The following is a 21,870-nucleotide window of genomic DNA, read 5'->3' on the forward strand; positions in this document are numbered from 1 at the left end:
AAGTCACATGAAAGTCACATCCATCCAAAGTCCCATCAAAGTTGCATCCAAGTCACATGAAAGTCACATCCATCCAAAGTCCCATCAAAGTTGCATCCAAGTCACATGAAAGTCACATCCATCCAAAGCCCCATCAAAGTTGCATCCAAGTCACATGAATGTCACATCCATCCAAAGTCCCATGAAAGTTGCATCCAAGTTACACCCATTCAAAGTCACGTCAAAGTGCCATTAAAGTCAATACTTTACTACTGGCAAAAAAAATGCAAAATTCATCAAAAATGTGTCAAAAAACATGTTTTTGGCAAAAAAATCAAAACGCACCACAAAACGAGGTGGAAAAACGCATTATTCTCAAAACGCAGAGGTGTAAACCTAACCTAACAATGTAGCCATTGCCCAGGGCAGTCAATCAGGTTTTATTTTTCAGTCTCACATGAAATTAAACAAGCAAAACAGAGAAATGAGAAGTGAAATAAGAAGTGTCAAGTCTTCCATGTAGAAAATCTGTAGTTTAGCCATGGTCTGCAAAAAAGATACATATCCTTCAACGCTGGATTACACGTCAGCCACAAACCATTACCTATCCAGACATGTTCTGTGTGCTATGACAGAGTTAATCATGGATCAGCTGATCCTAATTGATCCAGCCTTAGTAGTCTATATCTATCCAAGACTGGTGTGGAGTGATGAGTGACTTCAATATGGGGCTCTGGATTGTGCTGGTAGTCTGTCTAACCTGGGTCACCGCTCTCAGGGGTCAGGATGGTGAGTGATGTGCTTAGTAGCCATCTTGGGATTAGTGGTGTTTGTTCTCTCTAATCTGTTTGTTGTGTTTTGTAGATAAGCCACTTTAAACTGTGTGTTAGTCAATTACAAAATGATTTCCTTGTTTTTGCTGGATGTCTGGTTCACTTCAATATAACCCAGTTATTCATTTTGAGATTTTTCTTTTGTGGCTTGCAAGATAGTCATTGAACCCTGTAATATATTGGCCTGTTTTCTGACACAAGCAACAGTATTTTATGCTCTGAAGTTCATATCTTTATAGGCAGACACTGGATGCTGGGATAAAAACTGCATTTTTAGTTTGTGTGGTGGGTTTTTTTTTTTTCTCCTGCCAGCCTTGAGTTCTTGTGTTCATGCAAATGTGCATGAGGCCTAAATTGAATGCACTTTAACTACAATGTCACTAGTACAGTTTCTGTATATGGAAACCTGACCGGGAAAGGCCCCGATCAAGAGGAGAGGCATACCAGACGTGTGTGCTGGGAGTGTGGTCTCAGCACGTTTTTCTTTATTGCACACAAAGGTGCGGCCGCTCGGTGTCTAGGCCCAGACTGAAGAGGTTAAATAAGTTCACCTTTGGGATCATGTTACATGTCGGTGTGATGCCTTAGAGGCTCCTAACACAAAAAATTTATTCTTTTTACCTGCAAAAAGTGAATTTATTTCTTTTTTGTGTAAAGGTGAGATTATCCTTTAATGCTGATAAGGCACTAAGTGAATTTAAATGCCACTTTAATCAGCCACAGAACCTGTGTAATGTGTTCAGTTTTAAAGGGATGAGGTAGCAACTCTTCATGTTGTGCTGCGGTTTTAATGTGACAGGGAACTATAAGGGCCCATTCACACCTATAAGTGAGTTACCACCAATGATGTAACATGCACATACACTAGACTGCCAAAAGTATTGGGGCACCTGCCTTTACACGCACACGCACACACACGCATTTTAATGGCATCCCAGTCTTGGTCCATAGGGTTCAATATTGAGTTGTCCCACCCTTTGCAGCTATAACAGCTTCAACTCTTCTGGGAAGGCTGTCCACAAGGTTTAGGAGTGTGTCTATGGGAATGTTTGACCATTCTTCCAGAAGTGCATTTGTGAGGTCGGACGAGAAGGCCTGGCTCGCAGTCTCTGCTTGAATTCATCCCAAAGGTGTTCTATCAGGTTGAGGCCAGGACTCTGTGCAGGCCAGTCAAGTTCCTCCACCCCAAACTCACTCATCCATGTTTTTATGGACCTTGCTTTGTGCACTGGTGCGTAGTCATGTTGGAACAGGAAGGGGCCATCCCCAAACTGTTCCCACAAAGTTGGGAGCATAAAATTTTGTCTTGGTATGCTGATACCTTAAGTGTTCCCTTCACTGGAACTATGGGACCAAGCCCATCCCCTGAAAAACATCCCCACACCATAATCCCCCCCTCCACCAAACTTTACACTTGGCATAATGCAATACCGTTCTCCTGGCAACCACTAAACCCAGACATGTATATCGGATTGCCAAACATGATTCGTCACTCCAGAGAACACTGTCTCCACTGCTGTAGAGTCGTAGTGGCATGCTTTACACCACAACAGCCCACATTTTGCATTTTACTTTATGATGTAAGGCTGCTCGATCATGGAAACCCATTCCATGAAGCTTTTACGCACTGTTGTGCTAATCTGAAGGCCACATGAACCTTGGAGGTCTTTAGATATTGACTCTGCAGACAGTTGGTGACCTCTGCACTTCAGCAAGCGCTGGCCCCACTCTGCCATTTTACGTGGCCTACCACTTTGTGGCTGCGTTGCTGTTCCCAGTTGCTTTCACTTTGTTATAATACCACTAACCGTTGACTGTGGAATATCTAGTAGCAAGAAAATTTCAGATGGGCTTATTGCACAGGTGGCAGCCTATCACGGTACCACGCTTGAATTCACGGAGCTCCTGAGAGCGACCCATTCTTTCACAAATGTTTGTAGAAGCAGTCTGCATGTCTAGGTGCTTGATTTTATACACTTGTGGCCAGGGAGGGGTGTCCCAATACTTTTGGCAATATATAGATAGCTTAGATTGCTAAAGCAGAGCACTTTTTAGTGAAGAGGAATTTGAAAACATGTCGGGTGCCGCAGTTTGCCCTGTTGGGGAGATTTGGCCTCTTGCCCCATTTTACTTTTTACCAAGACTGAAAGTAAGACAAAGGTTTGGGTTGTCACTAGAACAGGAAGTGGGAAAATCCTCCAATAGGGGCATTAGTTCTGGTGACCTGGGTGACAAACTGGGATTCTCACATCAGATTTCTTCTCGCCTCCTGTTTTATCTGAGACCAGAAGTGAAGGGGAGATCTCCCCAATGAGACAGATGGCAAAGCGTTTTTCTGTCTTAAAATTAATGATACAGATGTTTAAAATTTTGAGGCTCACGGAGAGATCATAAGCATTACATTATCCCAACTTACAATGTGTTTTTCTTTGCAGCTCCACCAAACAGTGTATTCCATGAGTGTAATAACACTTTTGTCAGCGTGGCTGTTAAAGTTGACCCACTGGGTACAAATAAAAGATTGAACCCTGCTCTCTTGACCCTGGGGAAGTGCCCGGTCTCTAGTAAAACTGCACTCCTTGGCTACTTTGTATTTGAATATCACTACCAAGCTTGTGGATTCAATAGAATGGTGAGTTTTTTTTCAGAGAATTTTGATCAGTTTTCCTTCTATCCCCTCTGTATATTGGCCACCTTTAGCTGACGTTAAGAGACCTGATTAGTAAATATGAACCCTAAGCCTAGGATCACATATATGCATTCTAAAATCATGCAGTTTTATAGTTTTAACCTGCAAATCACATTCAGTTATGCTTGAACAGCAATTTTCATGTTTGTTTTTTAGGGTTCTTTAATGTGTTTTTTTTTTTTTTTTTTTTTTATATCTGCTACATTTTTGGATTGGCATGCTCCAGTCCTCTTCCAACCCCCCCCCCATTCCACCTTTTCCATTGACAAACACATTCTAAATTACATATATGTGAACCAGAGATAAAGCTTGCCATACACTATAGCTTGACTGTACAGCTTTTTAATCTAGCCAAGATCATTTCTAGAGTCCTAATATACCTGGGGCACCTTTTGGGCACATAAGTTTAAAATGTTTAGGGGCTGATGTGATATAAAGTGATCCTCATGGAATTCTAACCAAAAGTGTATATTTTACCCATAACTCATGTTCCACAACTGTGTAGAACAGCAATGGGCAAACTACGGCCCGCGGACCTTCTTAATCCGGCCCGCGGAGCGTGGCAAACATTGCCTGTCAGGATGTGTGTAGGCGGGGCAGCGTGAGGAACGGGGCAGTGTGAGGCAGGGGAGCTAGGCTCCTCTCACAGTCCGCCCTGAAGACCGGAACGGCGCGGGAACACTGAGAGGAACGTGCGGAGCAAAGGTAAGTGCATTGACACAATATGGGGGGATGAATTACTATGGGGGAATATTACTATACTTACTATGGATGACACATACACATCATTAATCTACTTTTGGTCCGGCCCACGGGTCCAATATATGAACCCATTGCAGCCCTCAAGTCAAAGTTTGCCCACCCCTGGTGTAGAATATACAGGGGATATAAAGTCTACACCCTGTTAAAATGTCAGGTATCTGATGTAAAAAACGAGACTAAGATAAATAATTTCAGAACTTTTTTCCACCTTTAATGTGACCTATAAACTGTACAACTCAGTTGAACAACAAACTGAAATATTTTAGGTGAAGGGAAGTAAAAATAAGACTAAAATAATGGTTGCATAAGTGTGCACACCCTTAAACTAATACTTGTTGAGGCACCTTTGATTTTATTCCAGTACTCAGTTTTTTGGGGTATGAGTATCTGCATGGCACATCTTGACTTGGCAATATTTGCCCACTCTTCCTTGCAAAAACACTCAATCTGTAAGATTGCAAGGGCATCTCCTGTGCACATAGTGTGTGTATTATAAAGCAGCTAGCACGCAAAGTATAGGTAATGATCCCCACAAGTGTATTCTAAAGTGCACCACTAAAATTACAATGGAAAAGGAAATGTATCAGGTGGAACGGTAAAGAGTAACACATAAATATATATAAAACTTGCAAATATAATACAGGAAATCTGCAAACGGTAAGGAAATTATGTCTGTGAGCAAAAGTGATAAATGCACTACAAGTGCAATTAAAATAATAAACAAATTGTAATATTACTGATTCACAGTTGCATGTAGGTAATTCGTGCAATATTAAAATTATAAGTCCATAAAGAAACTGAGTTCAAACAGTGTCCATGGATTCATAAAGTGCAGTAGTCTAAAGTGCAGGATCTGAACATGAAATTAATCACAGGGGAATCCACCACCATGGTCAGATGTACACTTACTAGAAGGTTAATAACAGGCATATAGGTATATCACATCTGGAGGTGAAGAGGCAACCAGGGGGTTAAACTAACTGCTCAATCAGATGCATAGGCCAGTAACACTTCCTGTTTTAGAGTGGAGCCACCCTAAAACAGTGTTACTGGCCTGATCACCAGGTGAAAATAAAAACAGCCTTAAAACAAATGCAGGCACCACATCTAAGGAATGCTATCTCCCCTAGGACAAGGGTTCCTCTTCCACCTATGCCTCTGATGGAGCAGTCTGTTTAACCCCCTGGCTGCCTCTTCACTTCCAGATGTGATATACCTATATGCCTGTTAACCTTCTGGTGAATGTACATCTGGCAGAGGTGGTGGATTCCCCTGTGATTTCATTCACATCCTGCACTTTGGAATACTGTACTTTATGACTCTATGGACACTGTTTGAATCTGTTTCTTTATGGACTTATTTTAACAGTTTCAATACCATGCAATTTTACACCTTCCTGTCCAGGCCATTTTTCAGGTTTCAGCGCTCTCACACTTTGAATGACAATTGCGTGGTCATACAACACTGTACCCAAACTAAAATTTTTATCATTTTCTTCACACAACTAGAGCTTTCTTTTGGTGGTATTTAATCACCGCTGGGGTTTTTATTTTTTGCTAAATTAACAAAAAAGACCAAAAATTTTGAAAACACATTTTTCTTTGTTTCTGTTATAAAAGTTTACAAATAAATAATTCATAAATTTAGGCCGAGATGTATTCTGCTACATGTCTTTGGTGAAAATAACCCAAATTAGGATGTATTTTTTAGTTTGTAGGAAAGTTAGAGTTCACAAACTAAGGTATAGATCTGAAAATTGATCAATCCTGAAGTACTGACAGCCAATCTAATTTCTTGAGGTCCAAGAATGTCAGAATAGTACAGAGATCCCCAAATGACCCCTTTTTGCAGAGTAGACAGTCCGACGTACTTCATAAGAGGCATGGCAAATTTTTTGAAGTTGTGTTTTTTTTGTCATTTTTCAGAAAATGAAAAAATTTAAATTATTTTCACTTTCTTTTTTTTACATACTGTCTCACCAGTGCAGTACAGCGTCATCATATAACTGGCATGGCGGTGAACAGGGACACTGACTGGTGACAGTATGAAAAAAAATATATAGTGTTAATTTTTTTTTATTATATTTAATTTTTTATTTTTTTAAGATTTTTTCATATTTTACTATGACCAAAGTAGTACAATGTTACCATAGTAACACTGTACTACTTTGGGGAAGTGATCAGTATTTTTTTTTTTTTACACAATATGCTTATAGCAAAGAATTACTTTGCTATAAGCAAGCATTTACCTGAATGAAATTGATTCACTCAGCTTTTTTTTTTTTTTTTGCTTAGCTGTGATTTGGTCACAGCTAATCACATGACATGTGCCTGTGATTAGCTGTGACCATTCACAGCTAGGCACTAGTATACAATGGATGGCATCATGAATGAAGCCATCCATTGTATACAACTTTAATGTGACCTGCTGTGATTGGTCACAGCAGGTCACATGGTACCAGCAACGGGAGCCAGTACTCGGATCTGTCATCGGCAGTGTCCGAGGTGCACGGCCGATGACAGATCGCACTGCTGCGCCGCTCTGCATTAGCGCAAACTGCACATGTGCGGGAGCACGCCAAATGGCGTGCACCCGGAGTGCAGAGACACATTTGAAGCCGCCAAACGGCCATTGGCCGGGCGGCTAATGGTTAATATTGCACGAATTGCCTTAATCGTAAAGGGTATGATTAGGTTCAATGATGAAACGCATCAAAGGGAAGTGACGTCAGTTGCACAGCGGAACCAGAAGTGTTTGGGTGGCCATTTTGGATCCTGGAAACTCCTATCCAAACCACAGGAGGAGTTTCAGAGAGCTGGTAGCTATACATATTGTATATGATGGCGGTTTTAAAGATGTAATACCATGTAAGCACAGTAATAAAGTATATTTTTCAAGTGTTATATGGGTTTGCACTATCCTCTATCTCATATGATTGACATCACTTGGAGCATGGAGATTGGTGGTTAGAGAGGAGTGTATTCTGTGGCAGTGAGGATCTCCCTATTATATCTACTACATCATCCTACCTAAGAATTACAGGCCTTATGCTTTATTTGGTAAGAGTATTCAATCTGCACACTATAGAAGTGCACACTATTTTTTTTTTTCACAATTTTTGAATGGTTTGTCACAGTATTGCTGTCACTGGCATGTTGTACACGGTTCACAATTTTTTTTTTTTTTTTTGCACTATTAGTGATCATGTGTAGGGTTTTTTTTTTTTTTTTTTTTTTATATTTGGTTCAGTCACTTGGGAAACTGTTTACCACAAGGAATTTCTTTGGACTATAAGGACTGCAATTTTTTTGTATGATTATATGGACTTTGTTGGACACTATCATTTTTGAATTATTAGGATTATTGTGTATTACTTTGAGTATTGGTTTAGTTTGAGTTTTTTTTTTTTTTTTTTTTTTTTTTTTTTTGAGAGGGTGCATAACAATTTTTGGTATTAACCACTTCCAGTCTGGACACTTTTACCCCCTGCCTGACGAGGGCAATTTTCAGCTTTCAGCACCATCACACTTTGAATGACAATTGCGCGGTCATGCAACACTGTACCCATATGAATTTTGTACCCTTTTTTTGAGACTGATAAAACTTTATTTTGGTGGTATTTAATCACCACTGGGATTTTTATTTTTTTGCTATGAAAATGTCCAGAAAGTGTTGTGTGGTTTTTTTTTTTTTTTTTTATAATTTTGCAAAGTTCATCAAATCTTGGCCAAAATGTATTCCGTTATCTTTTTAGTAAAAGCCAAATTAGTTTATAACCATATTATACTTTTTAAACTCTTACATTTTATATTTAATTTTTTTACATACTGTCACCCAAGCACCAGTGTCACCGTGGTGACACTGTACTATTGGGTGTTTTTTTAACACCGATTGCTTTTACATCCTATATGGGTGTAAAGGCAATCCTTTTCTGCATTCTTGCAGCCATTGAACTGAGTGAGCTGTGATTGGTCCCAGCTTGTCATATGGTACAAGGCTGTTGTGAATAGCCTTGTACCATGTGACATCTGTGATCATTCAGATTTCACACATAGTAAGCAATGTCAGAAGTGACATCTTGCTTACCACTTTGCATGTGATCACTGTCCGACCGGTGTTTCACTGTGTCCGGAGGACACAGCGGACACCGGATTGCAGCCACCCGACCCTGTAGTGCAGCTGTTTATATACAATGGCCGGTTGGGAAGTGGTTAAAGGAGCTGCAGGAATATCTGGCAAGTACTGGCTGTGTGGTAGATGTGACAATCTCCTGTATTCTTATGTCTGGGCTATGGGGCAGAGTGGCAAGACAGAAGCCTTTTCTTATGAAGGAAAACATCCAAGCCTGGCTAAATTTTTTTTTCAAAAACACATCTGAGGTCTCCCAAAAGCATGCAGGAAAATGTTATGCTCTGGTGAAACAAAGGTTTAACTTTTTAGCCATAATTCCAAAAGATGTTTAGTGCAAAAACACTGCACATCACCAAAAGAACACCATACCCACAGTGAAGCATGGTGGTGGCAGCATCATGATTTTGGGGTCTGTTTCTTCAACTGGCGCCTTAGTCAAGGTAGAGGGAATTATGAACCGTTCCAAATACCAGTCAATGTTGGCTCAAACTTCAGGCTTCTGCTAGAAAGCTGAACATGAAGAAAAACTTCATGACCCAAAGCATCTATCCAAATCAACAAAGGAATGGCTTCACCAGATATAAGGCTTTTGAATGGAATTGAATCTGAATCTGATCGAAAATCTGTGGGGTGATCTGAAGAGGACTGTGCACAGGAGATGCCCTTGCAATCTGACAGCTTTGGAGTGTTTTTGCAAGTAAGAGTGGGCAAATATTGCCAAGTCAAGATGTGCCATGCTGATACTCATACCCAAAGACTGAGTGCTGGAATAAAGTCAAAAGGTGCGTCAACAAAGTATTTTAAAAGTGTGCACACTTGTGCAAGCATGGTTTTTCTTTTTTTTTCCTTTTTTTTTGTTTTTCCCCCATCAGAAACCTGACATTTTAGTGTGTTCCACTATAGTTCCTGCACTACTTTCGTCTGACTTTCATGCGACATGAGGGACATAGACTTCAAACCCTCCAATGTTGCACCTAACTGATATACATGCAACTTTGGCTTTGACCAAGGATGATTGTGCTGTACAAGTTGCACTAATTTAAAGTTTCGTAAAGTCGCAATGAAAATCGCACAATTTTGAAGTTGCACAAATGTGAATGGAACCTTAAAGTGAGTTTTCAGTTGTGCCCAGTGAGCTTTAAAATTGTCATACCTACAAATGAAGAGCTTTAGCTCATTAGCACTCTGTTATCTAAGACTGCAGAATAGTGGGAAAGTTAAAGTGGCATTAAACCCAAAGCCCAAAATATATAATTGCAGCTTACCAATCAGACATAGTAGCTGCATCAGTTTTCTTCTTCGGCTCTTTTTCCCCTCTGCTTTTCACTTGGTGATCTAGCCACTTACACACCACCTGTATTAATGAGCCACCACTCTAAAGGAATGAGCACACAACACAGCAGTACTGTCAGTCTGGGGGATGGGAGTGTTTAAATCTATTTAGCAGATTTGAATACAACAACACATAGAAGATCACATATGACAAACTCCATTTCTAACACTTTATAATCAGTTACAGCAAACTCTCATAAAGGTTTTACATGAGAATAAAAGCTGATCATTTTAATCACCCCTGTTGGTGGCAAATGGGTTCTCATCCATGTAAACTGATACATTCTGCTGGGGAGCTTGAGCTTCTGAAAACCAGCAGATTTGCTGGATGAATCGCCAAATGAAAACTGAGCCTAAAAAAACTAATACAGCCATCACATTTAAGAATTGGTAAACTGTATTATGACTTTTGGGCTTAATCTTTGGAAGTAAATACAGTAGTCTGCAGCTTTGTGGACTGCCTGTTGTCAGAACTTCTAGTTACCTCAAGTCTAATCTGACTTCCAGTTCTCATTTTGGACTATAGTGGTAGGTATGAGATGACTGGGAGAAATTTAGTAATTTGAGTGCAAAGAGTTTTCAACTTGGTACAAAAAGTGATGTTGCTTTCAAATGCATCTAAAGCCAATAACAAATGTAATGGAGCTTACCGGATAGATGTGGTAACTGCGTGTGTGGGGTGGTTTTTGTTTTGGTTTTTTTTTTGGGAGGGGGAATTAGAATTGTCTGGTTCTGTATGTGGTCTGCTTCATGGACTTCACTTCTATTTGCCACCAGTCATCTGGACAGGAATGTTCCATAATGTTGAAAGATGGCAACAAATGTTGACCTGATCAAATCACTCCCCACTCTTAATAGATTTATCCCTTCCACACTTAACTGCAAGGAAGCAGTTTTGTTTGAGTCATTTTAAAACAAAGCTATTGCTTTCATAGTATGTTGGACCTGATGTCATTGTCCTCTGATAGGTTGTGTCCATTGTAAATGCTCTGAAGCCTTAACATTTAGGTACAAACTACTTCTGCTGCTCTTCTGCAGGGCCTTGGCAACGCTGTGAAGTTTTCTGTGGATCTGGTTTACAAGCCTACAAATATAATTGAAAACCAGTATTCTCAGCCTTTTTCTGAGCCCATAACGTGCATAGTAAACAGGTGAGCAGATGGTGTGTATGAACCTTATACTAGTGTAATGAATGATGTTGTGAAGTGTGTAAACTGGAATAAAGGTGGGGGGGGCAAACCAACTTTTTATACAGTAATTTAATTATGTAGATGGTGGGTCTTCGGAGAATCATGCAATGGTCATTGGCCGTTTGTGAAACTGCTTTCAGTTATCAACCTAATTTTTTTTTGCCCTGGGCATGATCAGTTAAGATCTCAACTAAAATGGAATAGCTTGGAACAAAAAAATTGGGTAGCGGACTTAAACATTTTCAGGAGGTATATCAGTTGGAATATGGTGCCTGTGGTCAGCATCTCGATTGGTGTACTGTGTCTGATATTTTCTTTTCCTTTAGTTCCATGACCCCACCCCCTGCAGACCTGGCAACTACAGTGTCTGTAGCCGCATCTGGCATGGGCAACCTTAATTTCAGCTCCCGCTTCATGAATGGTGAGTACATTTTTTTTTTTTTTTTTTTTTTTTTACCTCAACTCATTGGGAGTAAAGGAGGACTTTGATCTGGTAAGCAGAATAAAATTGTAAAACCTCCAGAGTAAAGTACAAATATACAAAACTCTAGTCAGGATAATTGACATTAAGTTGTAGAATAGACATTTTATGGCATGATATACAATCCTAGAGCTTGAATTTCCTTATAGGTCATATGTAACAGGCTTGACTGAGTTATTTTACAATGGGGGAGAAGTTTTTCATGGTTTGTGGAAACAGACATCCTGCCAAGACTAATTAGCTGTTTACAGCTGGCATCCAGGCCTGGACTCTGGCATGTTTTTAGTGGAGATGAGTCTTTTTGACGTTTTACAAATTCCTGAGTTTGCAGGTGGAGGGATGGAGTGAAGTCATTGATGGGGGGGGTGTCAATTTGTCTGTCGACCTGATCACATTTCTCACCACTGAATCTGGGGAAATAACACTCTCCACACAAGTGTTTAAAGCAGTATTCCTGAAGTTTATTGAACTGAACAATGTATGATGTACGGAAGCTCAACAGGCGTTTCTTAATCAGAATAACCAATGAAACATTACAATCTTATCAGTATAGATACATGAAGAACAAACTGCAAATAGCTGAGGGGTAACATGTAAGGTGCATCTGTTCAGAGAAACTAGTACTTTTTTGAGACCTGAAACTTGCTGCTTACATGAAAGCTGTTACATATCTGAAATAGAGGCATTATAAAATGGGTGCCAGTTTACAGGTGAATCTCCTTAGTCACTGCTGTCCATTCAAAAGTGTTGGACTTTCACAAGGAGTGGACTGATCCTGGACAAGGGCTTCAAATGTCATATTCCTCTTGTCAAGCCGCTCCTGAACAACAAACAACGTCAGAAGTCTTACCTGGGCTAAAGAGAAACAGAACTGCTAAGTGGTCCAAAGTCCCCTTTTTCTGATGAGAGCAACTTTTGCATCTCATTTGAAAACAAAGGACCCAGAGTATGGAGGAAGAATGGAGAGGCACACACTGCAAGAGGATTGAAGTGCAGTGTGAAGTTTCCAGTCTGTGTTTTGGGGAGCCATGTCGTCAGCTGGTTTTGGTCCACTGTGCTTCATTAAGTCCAGGGTCAACGCAGCCGTCTACCAGGAGATTTTGGAGCACTTCATGCTTCCTTCTGCAGATGAGCTTTATGGGGATGCTGACTTCATTTTCCAGCAGGACTTGGCACCTGCCCACACTGCCAAAAGCACCAAAACCTGGTTCAATGACCGTGGGATTACTGTGCTTGATTGGGCAGCAAACTCACCTGACCTGAACCCCATAGAGAATCTATGGGGCATTGCCAAGAGAAAAATGACCTGAGACCGAACAATGCAGAAGAGCTGAAGGCCGCTATTGAAGCATCCTGCTCTTCCATAACACCTAAGCAGTGCCACAGGCTGGCTTCAATGCCACGCCGCCTTGAGGCAGTAATTGCTGAAAAAGGAGCCCAAACCAAGTACTGAGTACATATGCATGCTTATACTTTTCAGAGATCCGCTATTCTATGTAAAATCCTTGTTTTATTGATTGCATGTAATCTAATTTTCTGAGATTGTGGATTTGGGGTTTTCATGAGCTGTAAGCCATAATCACAATTATGACAAATCACAGCTTGAACCATCTTGCTTTGCATGTAATGAGTCTATCTCCTATATTTCACTGTTTAAGTTGCATTACTGAAATGAACTTTTGCACAATCTTCTAATTTTTCGAGTTTCACCTGGTAGAGGCAAGGAAAATCCCACCTGTGTTTGGAGCAGGGGTGGACTGACCATTTGGAAACTCTGGCACTGCCCAAGGGCCTGGGGTCAGGGGGCCCCATGAGATGCCCCTGGGTGTTTTTTTGTTTTTTGTTAGGCTTTTTTTGAGTTTGGGAAAGGACACAGGGGCCCCATGATCCCCTATTGCCCGGGGGCCCCATGAGTTGTCAGTCCGCCCCTGGTTTGGAGCAACCCCTAGAGAGAAGGTAATGTTCTCCTGAAGTGTGTGGTGACAATTGGTGTGCTGCTAAATGAGTGGATTTGAAAACTACTCTAGTTTTTTGTGTGTGTATATGGAAAGCACTATGGCGTTTGTTACCCTCCTGAATTCTGCATGACAAAGCATGTCTCTTCTGCAATAAAATTCCTGTTTGCCCTTTAATTTTTAACCTGAAGTTCAACTTAAGGCCTACTTTATACAGGCAGTTTGAGTACATTTTTGCTTCTCCCTAGTCACCTAGCAAGGTTTTTTGATTTTACAATGGGGAGTGGATAGAGCTGCTGCACATGCATGTTTTTGAGTTGTAAAGCCCAGGCAAAAAATACAGCTGGCTGCAGAGTTCAATGTGTTGGCATCCTTCTCTATTTGCCTTTTTTTTAATTGGTATACCATATTCATGCCTATAGTTGGTAAGCTGAAATTTTAAGTTTAATACTGCTTTAACAATCTTTAGATATGGTGGCTGCATTAGTGTTATCAAACTGGTACATCTGGAGGACAGATTTGTTTTTTGAACAGGACTTGCTGGCAGGATCATCAGGTGAAAATGGTAAAAAAAAAATATGCAGCCATCAAATTTTAACTGGTAAGCTGCAATGTTTGCTAGACGTGTTGCATGTTTAAAGGCACATTAAAATTCAATGCCTGTGCAACCTGGTATAAGGAAATATCTAAATCTAGGGTCGCCAAACTTTCAGTAGGAGTTTCATTGTATAATTTTACAAATTTGTGGTTGGGGGGAGGAGTCTTCCTCTGATCACCTTCCAGGATGGCTCACCTGAGATGAGAGGCTGCTTCCTACAGGAAACTCAATCAATTTACAACTGTTAGAAGTCCACTCCCTTCCCCCTTGCCCTCAAGTATTGATTGCATTTTCTCCCTACAACAGAACATTTTCTTCTTTTTGTAACCAGAAGACCAGGGAGGGTCTGGTACCCCTGTGAGGCAAGCATAGGGAAGCCAGGGAGGGCTGAACTAAGCTGCAGGTTCGTTCCTGCTCACATGTTGCTCCCCAGTTTGGCACCAGCACTCTAGTCCTCAGGGCAGTGGGACTGTCACTGTAGTGTTGAAATGCCACCTGGATGCGGTCTTTCCCCACATGGTTCCAGCACTTAATTGATTGCAAGAAGCAGGGGGGTGTGAACTACAAGCCTCATTCTGCCATCAGCAGGATCTTCCAGCCATGTGACCAGAAGTGAGTGGGGCCAGGAACAGACAAGAGAACAGACACTGTAGGATGCTGGGGTGTGAGGACAGTAGGGCACACTACAGTTGGCTGACAGTCCAGGATGGTACACCTGGCATCTGCAGCAGACTGGGCCAAACCACCTCCATGGAGGAAGGGCTGGCAGCACCGGTGTCTGCGAATAGATCCAAGTCAGGGCTCTGTGCTTCCATTCCCTCCACTCGGGTATCTAGATTACACTCAGCTCTCTTCCCTGATATGTGCAGTGTGACATCAGATCCCCTAACTCCAGCCCCTGAAAGTTCAAGCTTTAAAAATTCTGGGCTTTAAAACTGATGGACTGCAGATAAATAGGCACTACTTGGGAGGATTTGTTTCATCTGTGTATCACCTGAGGCTACTTACTTCACTGAACATATGTAAGGGTTTACAATCACTTTAAATTTGTAACATAGCCTTTTGTAATGACTAAAAAATCCAATATGAGGTGGTTGCAATTTTGGAAGCAGACCAATCCAGTTGGGTATGTGTAGCATTGAACAGAACTCTAATTTCTACATTTTTCTATAAAATCCTGTCCAGAAACCTTTAGTACTTTTTTGTGCCACTATAAAGTTATTTGTATTGCACCAATACTATTTTTAGGAAACCCTAAAGAGTTGCTGGGACAGGGTTTACTCTACTTCCATTCATTTGGTTAGCTGGGATAATCTTTGGTTTAAAATGGTATTCCAATAAACCAAAGGTTCCAACCCTTCCCAGGTTTTAGGATTGCAGATATTCCCTGCACAAATCTGCCAGTAAACAAGCAAAAATAAAAAAAATAGTTCCAGCTGTTTTTTGACAGGAAGTGAGGGGGCAATTTACTTAAAAGGGGGTCACAAATCATGTCTTCATTACTTTTAAACTCTTCCACACTCTAAAACAATTTTGCTGCAGTTTAAAAGATTCATTTATTCATGGCAATAGGATTACCATTGTCTATAAAATTTCTCCCATCAGATGACTTCTCAGGTGCTTTAAATGCAAAAGACTTTTTCTTGGGATCCCCCATCAACCTGGAACTCTCCGTGGATATAGGCTACCACATGCCTCTGAGAATCTTTGTGGATGAAGGCATAGTGACTCCAACTGAAGACACCACTGTACCACCCAGATACAATTTGATCACCAACCATGGGTAACTATTTTGTGCATCTAAACACATGATTGGGTTAAGTTGTGGGTGGATTTCTCCTTTTCAGATACAAACTATGCCCTAATTCAGCTATGCTTTTATATCTCAATGGGTTTATTGAGGTTTCTGGTCTCCAACTTTGTCCAAGTGCACATACAAATCCTTTCAACCTCGTTTTGAGTAGATAAGTTCCTAATCTGAAAAGTTAACAAGGAAGGTTTTTTGTGGCATGCTTGGTTGTCATGGGGGTATACTGGGATCAGGGCTTCCAGGCTTAGAAATGAAGGTGTTCACTATTAAGTTTGTAAACTCCCATCTCAAAACTAGGAAGATTTTGGTTGAAGTACAATTCCCTTTCCAAGACCAGATGTGGAGAAATGCTCTATTGGGGATGAAGACCCAATAAATGCTTTTTATTAGAATGGGGACTATTCTATGTAAACAGTGGGATGCAACACTACAGTGGGATACAAAAGTTGCACAAGGCTAACAGACCTTTTTCATTTTTCTGCAGATGTTTTGTAGATGGAAAGGTGACATACTCAAAGTTTGTCGCACAAGATCAACAAAATCGGATAAATGTCATATGGCTGACTTTTCCAGCAATGAAATTCATGATAGACAGTGATGAGGCAAGTAGTGTGTGTGTGGGGGTTGTACTGCCCTAGGCAAGACTAAAATCGGGTGCCCTCCCCCACTACATTTGTCCCATCCTTTCCTGTTTTGCATTCCATCTCCATCTGTAAACTCCACCCCATCCTCCTTTAGGGTAGGGAGGGGGGGGTTATTTGGGATGGAGGGGTGGGGGGCAGGTGGTGGTTTGTGGTGGGAGGGGTTATTGTTTAAGGTGGAGAGGCAGGGGGGTGTATTTTGGGTTTGGGAACCCCTCAGCTGCCATCACTGCCCTGCACTAAAAAAACCCAGAAGACCAACTCACGCACGCCCCCCCCCCCCCCCCCTTCCCTGCGCAGCAGCTTAGGCACCCGGGGAAAGTTGTCAGGAAGAGGCTCCAACTGAGCTAAGGGGGCAGGACTAGTGCTGGAGAGGACAGGGCCAGCAGAGGGGATACTTTATCTGTGGACACTTGTCCACTGTAGCACCTGACAGTATCCTCAAAGTGTGTAGGTCAGAGGCCCTTGTTCAGTGAATGCCCTGCACCCATGGATGATACGCCAATGGTTTGGGGGCAACTCTGCCCCCTGAAATGCCACCCAAGGAAAACTACATTTGCCTCATGGTAGATATACCCCTAAACCCACCTATATTACATATTGGCAAACAGTGTTGTGGGGCTCCAACTTATCGGCTCTCTTTTGGCAGATCTACCTTACCTTTAAGCTGATTGTCTGGGACCCTAAAGGTGTAACAGAGCTCAGAAAGGCATGTTCCTATTTACTTGACACAAACAGGTAGGATTCTGTTCATATTTTGTCTGTATTTTAGACTTTCAAAAAGGGAAAACTTTCAAGGAAAACAAATGTCTGCTCCCATCCTAAACCTCTTACAAGGCATTATGTGGAGGACAATGTAACCTGCATATGTTATGCAACTTGGAACCCTGCCATCCACAAGCTGTTTTTACTTCGCTTTATATTGCTTGTTGCTGAATTCAGCCATCAGGAGTAAGGGAGCCCTGTATAGGTTCTATATAGGGCACTTACACAGGGCTGATGTCCTCTCCGTTCACATGTGACATTGCTGGGTGCCTGAGAATCTAACACCAATATTCTGTAGAAAGAAGGGGGCAGGAGACGCGCTTCACATATCTGGAAGTATTGAATTTTTTCTTTCACCCCCTAAAAGCAGGAGAGAAGGGGGGGCTGTTATTAGAAAAAAACCTACAAAGTAGAGGTGGTATGGTGAAGGCTTTTTTACAATGTAAATTGCCACAAACATAAAAATGGAAATGTTCCTAAATTATATAGAAAACCAGATTGCACTACTTAAGTAATTTTGGTTGAAGATTTCAGTTGGGATGGTGTTTGTTTTTTATTTTTTTTTTTGACAAGAAAATGAGGGACATACTTTAAATACCTGACAATTCCTCAAATCATACTGCAGACTTCTGGGAAAACCCTGTACAGGTGTGGCTGCATGGCAAGACTGCAGTACGGTTGAGCCCAACATGCCAACTTGTAGATTCAAGTGAGAATTTTACGGAGGCAGCACAATACACTGTTCAATGTCACAATTGCCCTTGTCAAGGTAACATGCAGATGTTAACCAAAGAGCAGTTTATAACCACTCGTCTATTAAAATTTTAAGCTCCCTATTTTATTTTTTTTATATTTTAGTCTTGAGAGTGAAAACATTTTGCCGTTACCAATGTCTGTAAAATTCTTCCTCAGGTGGGAGCTTCTTGGGAATGCTGACAATACTGTATGTAGTTGCTGTGATAATGTCTGTACCAAAAGTTCCAGGAAGAGAAGAGATGTCAATGGTAAGTGAAAATTTTGCCCATATGAAAATTCTTTATTTTCTTTAAATACACTGTAATTTTTTTTTTTCCCTTCGTATAGAAAATGAAGATGGCGGACTTATTCATACAATGGTTCTTGGACCTTTCAAAGTACAGAACCCAACTGGCGATGGAAAATCTGGTTCTGCTGGTAGCGAATCCAGAGCAACACAGACGGGTACTCCATCCTTCCTTTTTTTTTTTTCTTTTTTTTTTCTTTTTTTTTTCTTTTTTAAAAACTCTGCCTTAAACCAATAACTGAATTTTTTGCTTTAACATGTGCTGTATTGAGCAATTTTATTCTTGGGACATGGAGGATGCAATTTTATCAAATGGTCACAAGGTGGTCTGTATGGATGAGTGTCTGCCTGGGGGCTTGAATCCTACTTTAAATCTGCAAACCCCAATAAAGTCACAGGGGTAATCTTTTTGCTAAATTCTGGGCATATTCTAGGCTGATGGTAAAGCTGTTGCCAAAAAAGGCTTGCTGGGCACTGCAATGAAAGGGCAAACTTTTTTTGCAGACTGAGACCAATTCATCTTTGGTAAGGTCTGGGGTGCTGGGCGCCCATGGTTCAGTGTCCAGAGGTACCGCCACCCCACATTGTGCTGACAATGGAGGCTGGGTAGGATGACAGGGGATATCATGGTGGATGGGCAGGACTTCCTCCCAGGATGTGGCTTCCTTGAAGTGTGGACCAGAGTTCAATGGTGTCAAGGGCTACATCCTGCAGAGGCCGGCAACTCAGGACCTCGGGGTGGACCACCACCTGGAACATGTCTGGAGCGGAGGCACCTGGGACCAGGGGACACTGGTACCAGCCAGTCTCAGGGAAGTTGGCTTAGAGGAGCCTTTGCTTACCTATTTGGCCCCTAGCTCCAGGGGGTCTCCCCAGCCCTCAGAGGGTGGTTAGAGGGACTAGAGCAGGGGGTGGGAGGGGTTCAATCAAGTCTCCCCCACACCTGCCTGGGGGGGGGGGGTGCAGGGAGGGCAGCCAGTCTGTTCGCTATGTTACAGGTAAAAGCCAGGGAGAAGCCCAAGCCGCATCAGGGGGCTAAAGAACACCTTCATCCAGGAGTCCCTGAGGGTCACCTTGCAAGAGGGGTAGAGTCCTGCATTGAGAGCCTGATCAGGGAGGAGGTCCCTTATTTTTTTTTCAGGGGGACCTGGTTAAGTCCATTAGGGAACTGATGGCTTTTTTTTTTTTTCCTTTTTTAGGTCTCTAGTTGGAAATGTATCTCTGCCTCAGACACAAACCACACTCCTCCCCCCCCCAAAAGATTGAGGTTTCCCCAGCAACCAGTGGGGGGGGGGGGGGTCCTAGAGCAGTGTTGGTGGAGGAAGACCCAGACTCGAAGGGGAGGGTCCCTCTAGCAAGTCCTGAGTTGCCTCTAGAAACTGGGGAGTGCCACTTTTTTTTGTAGTATAGATCTAGGCTTGCCCCAAGCACTTTTTTGAAGCGATTGACTGGCTCACTACCTCTGCTGGAAGTGTATTCCAAGTATTAACTACTTTCAGTAAAATAATACTTTTTGAGATTGTTAAACTTTCCTCTGGTTGGCATAAGGTCATATTGCCATATTCTTGCCTGCTTTCTCCTTTTTTTTTTTTTTTTTTTTTTTTTGCATGGTGATTGAGCCACTACTTCTCCTTTAACATACAGCTTGTTGTGAACTCCCATTGTCCATGGTAGGATGGATAAATCCTAAAATTATTTGGGCTCCACAGCTGTTGCATGTCATGCACAATTTACCAGTGTGTATTTAATATGCAATGGTTTAAAAACACTTTCCCTGTTCAGAATTTTAATTGGGCAAACTGGCAAGAATAAAATCCTAGAATCTATTTTACAATTGCCTAAAGATGGAGGGGGCATAATTTCTTCTGCAAGACTATTTTTCCTAGCTGCTCAATTACAGCACTTTCTATGAATAATAGAGATCCCATTCAGGTGGTGAGGCACACAATATGTAGGCATATGCTAGTTGCGATGTATTTGTACTTGACATGGCAGAGCTCTAGGATTGCTGATGTATTCCTTTTGGTTTGTAATGTACAGTTAATCTGCTAGTCGTCGGTATATGTAAGGTGGCTGCAACTTTGACTGTACTGAGGGAATGTGACTGCTACTGTTTGGGGCTTTAACACTTTGTCACACTTTAGTACTTTTTCCCTAAAAACTTTATTCAAACTTTTCTACTTTTACCATAGATTGGTACAGATCGTATAGATATTACCAACTTTAATTCTACAGTACATGGAAGGTTTTACAGCTGATTTACACATGTGCCGATTGAAGCTCAGGTTTCACAGCTAATTGATGTAGTTGTAGACAATATAGTTCAATAGGAGGGCCCTGCTCCTTGGAGCTTACAATCTAAGGGGGAGGGGCTAGTGGTACAAAAGGTAATAACTGTGGGGGATGGGCTGTTAAGAGGAATAGAAGATTCCATTAATAGCGGAGTGCAGGATATGTAAGGTTTTCATCTGGTTCAGGACAGGATTAGCTCAGTATTTTATCCTGTTCACACATGTGTGGTTTAGAAACTGTTCCTATAGAAGTCAATAGCCAGTAATCCGCACCTGAAGGCATGGCTCAGAAATCAGCTGACTTTTCAAATGGCTTGTATGAACAGGTACCATAGGAAGCAATGTTGTGTGTTGTTGGTTTTTTTTTTTGTTTTTTTTTAGTTTTGTTGTTTTCACATGTCATATGCTGATTTGGATGCACTTTGAATTGCATCCAATCCACATATGTGAAGTAGCTTGTTTTCTGATTTATTATTTTTTCTTTAAGATCTTTCTCTGTACCCTCATACCCACATATGACAGATTGGCTTAGTGGACTGTCAATACCTGCCCCCATAAAGTGCCAAGTAGGGGGGAGGTGGGAGTAAAGCAAACTTTTTTTTTTTTTTTTTTTCTTTTTTTTTTTTTGGATCCACTTGGATTTATGATTAACCTGGCTGACTATAAAAGGCAAACTTCTTTTTTTTTTTTTTTTTTTTGCAGGCTTTTCTTTGCCACCTGCTGTTGGGGCACTTTTCCTGGAGCTGGCTGTTCTTTTCCTGCTGTGCATTGGAGTTATACTGTATGGCCGATCCAAACAAGAAAAGACTGAACGCTGCCTTGTCACTGTTACACACTAAAATCTGCTTTTTAAATAAAGACTTTCAATATTGCCTCTTTGGTTTTAGTTCTTGTGCAAGTTTTCAGATGTCTCATTCCTTTGACAAATCCTACATTAGTACTGTACCTCAAACAGTGGATGCGAGGTTTATACAGTGAGACTATATAGAGTACAGCTCCAGTCAGCTGATGCATAAAAGGGCACGACTGACATTCTAAATGCAAGTTTCCTAAATTGTGGTTTTTGTTTGTGTTTTTTTTTTTTTTTTTCCCCTCAACATACACAGATCAACCATAATATCAGATGGGTAAAGTGAATAACACTGATTACCTTGTTGCCTAATATATCTACAACTTTCAAATGTCGTAACAACTAAACATCTTGTCCATTTAAGTTTTTTGTGGAAAGCAGAAAAGGGCATAAGTTTATTTTGCATGGAGCTGCATTGTTGCAGACTGGTTGTGGTACCCATGCTGATGCGCATCTACAGCCAAAAGCACCTACCATGGGCCTGTGAGATTTTAGAGTTTTACTACAGAGCAATGAAAGAA

The 21,870-nt window shown here is 41.3% G+C and overlaps 1 protein-coding gene across 1 annotated transcript; it reads left to right on the top strand.

Moving 5' to 3' along the window:
• Positions 1-665: 665 nt before the first annotated feature.
• Positions 666-21,371, top strand: LOC149447695 (zona pellucida sperm-binding protein 3-like). Its single transcript, XM_089652215.1, has 10 exons — positions 666-768; positions 3,248-3,444; positions 10,765-10,877; positions 11,243-11,337; positions 15,556-15,733; positions 16,245-16,362; positions 17,051-17,139; positions 18,079-18,170; positions 18,250-18,366; positions 21,202-21,371. The coding sequence occupies exons 1-10, from the start codon at positions 690-692 to the stop codon at positions 21,336-21,338; spliced, it is 1,215 nt and encodes a 404-aa protein (XP_089508341.1). The 5' UTR covers positions 666-689; the 3' UTR covers positions 21,339-21,371.
• The last annotated feature ends 499 nt before the right edge of the window (positions 21,372-21,870 follow it).

This window comes from Staurois parvus, unplaced genomic scaffold (genome assembly GCF_062004578.1).
Source record: "Staurois parvus isolate SC_StPar_1 unplaced genomic scaffold, SC_StPar_1.0 ptg000673l, whole genome shotgun sequence".
NCBI lineage: Eukaryota > Metazoa > Chordata > Amphibia > Anura > Ranidae > Staurois > Staurois parvus.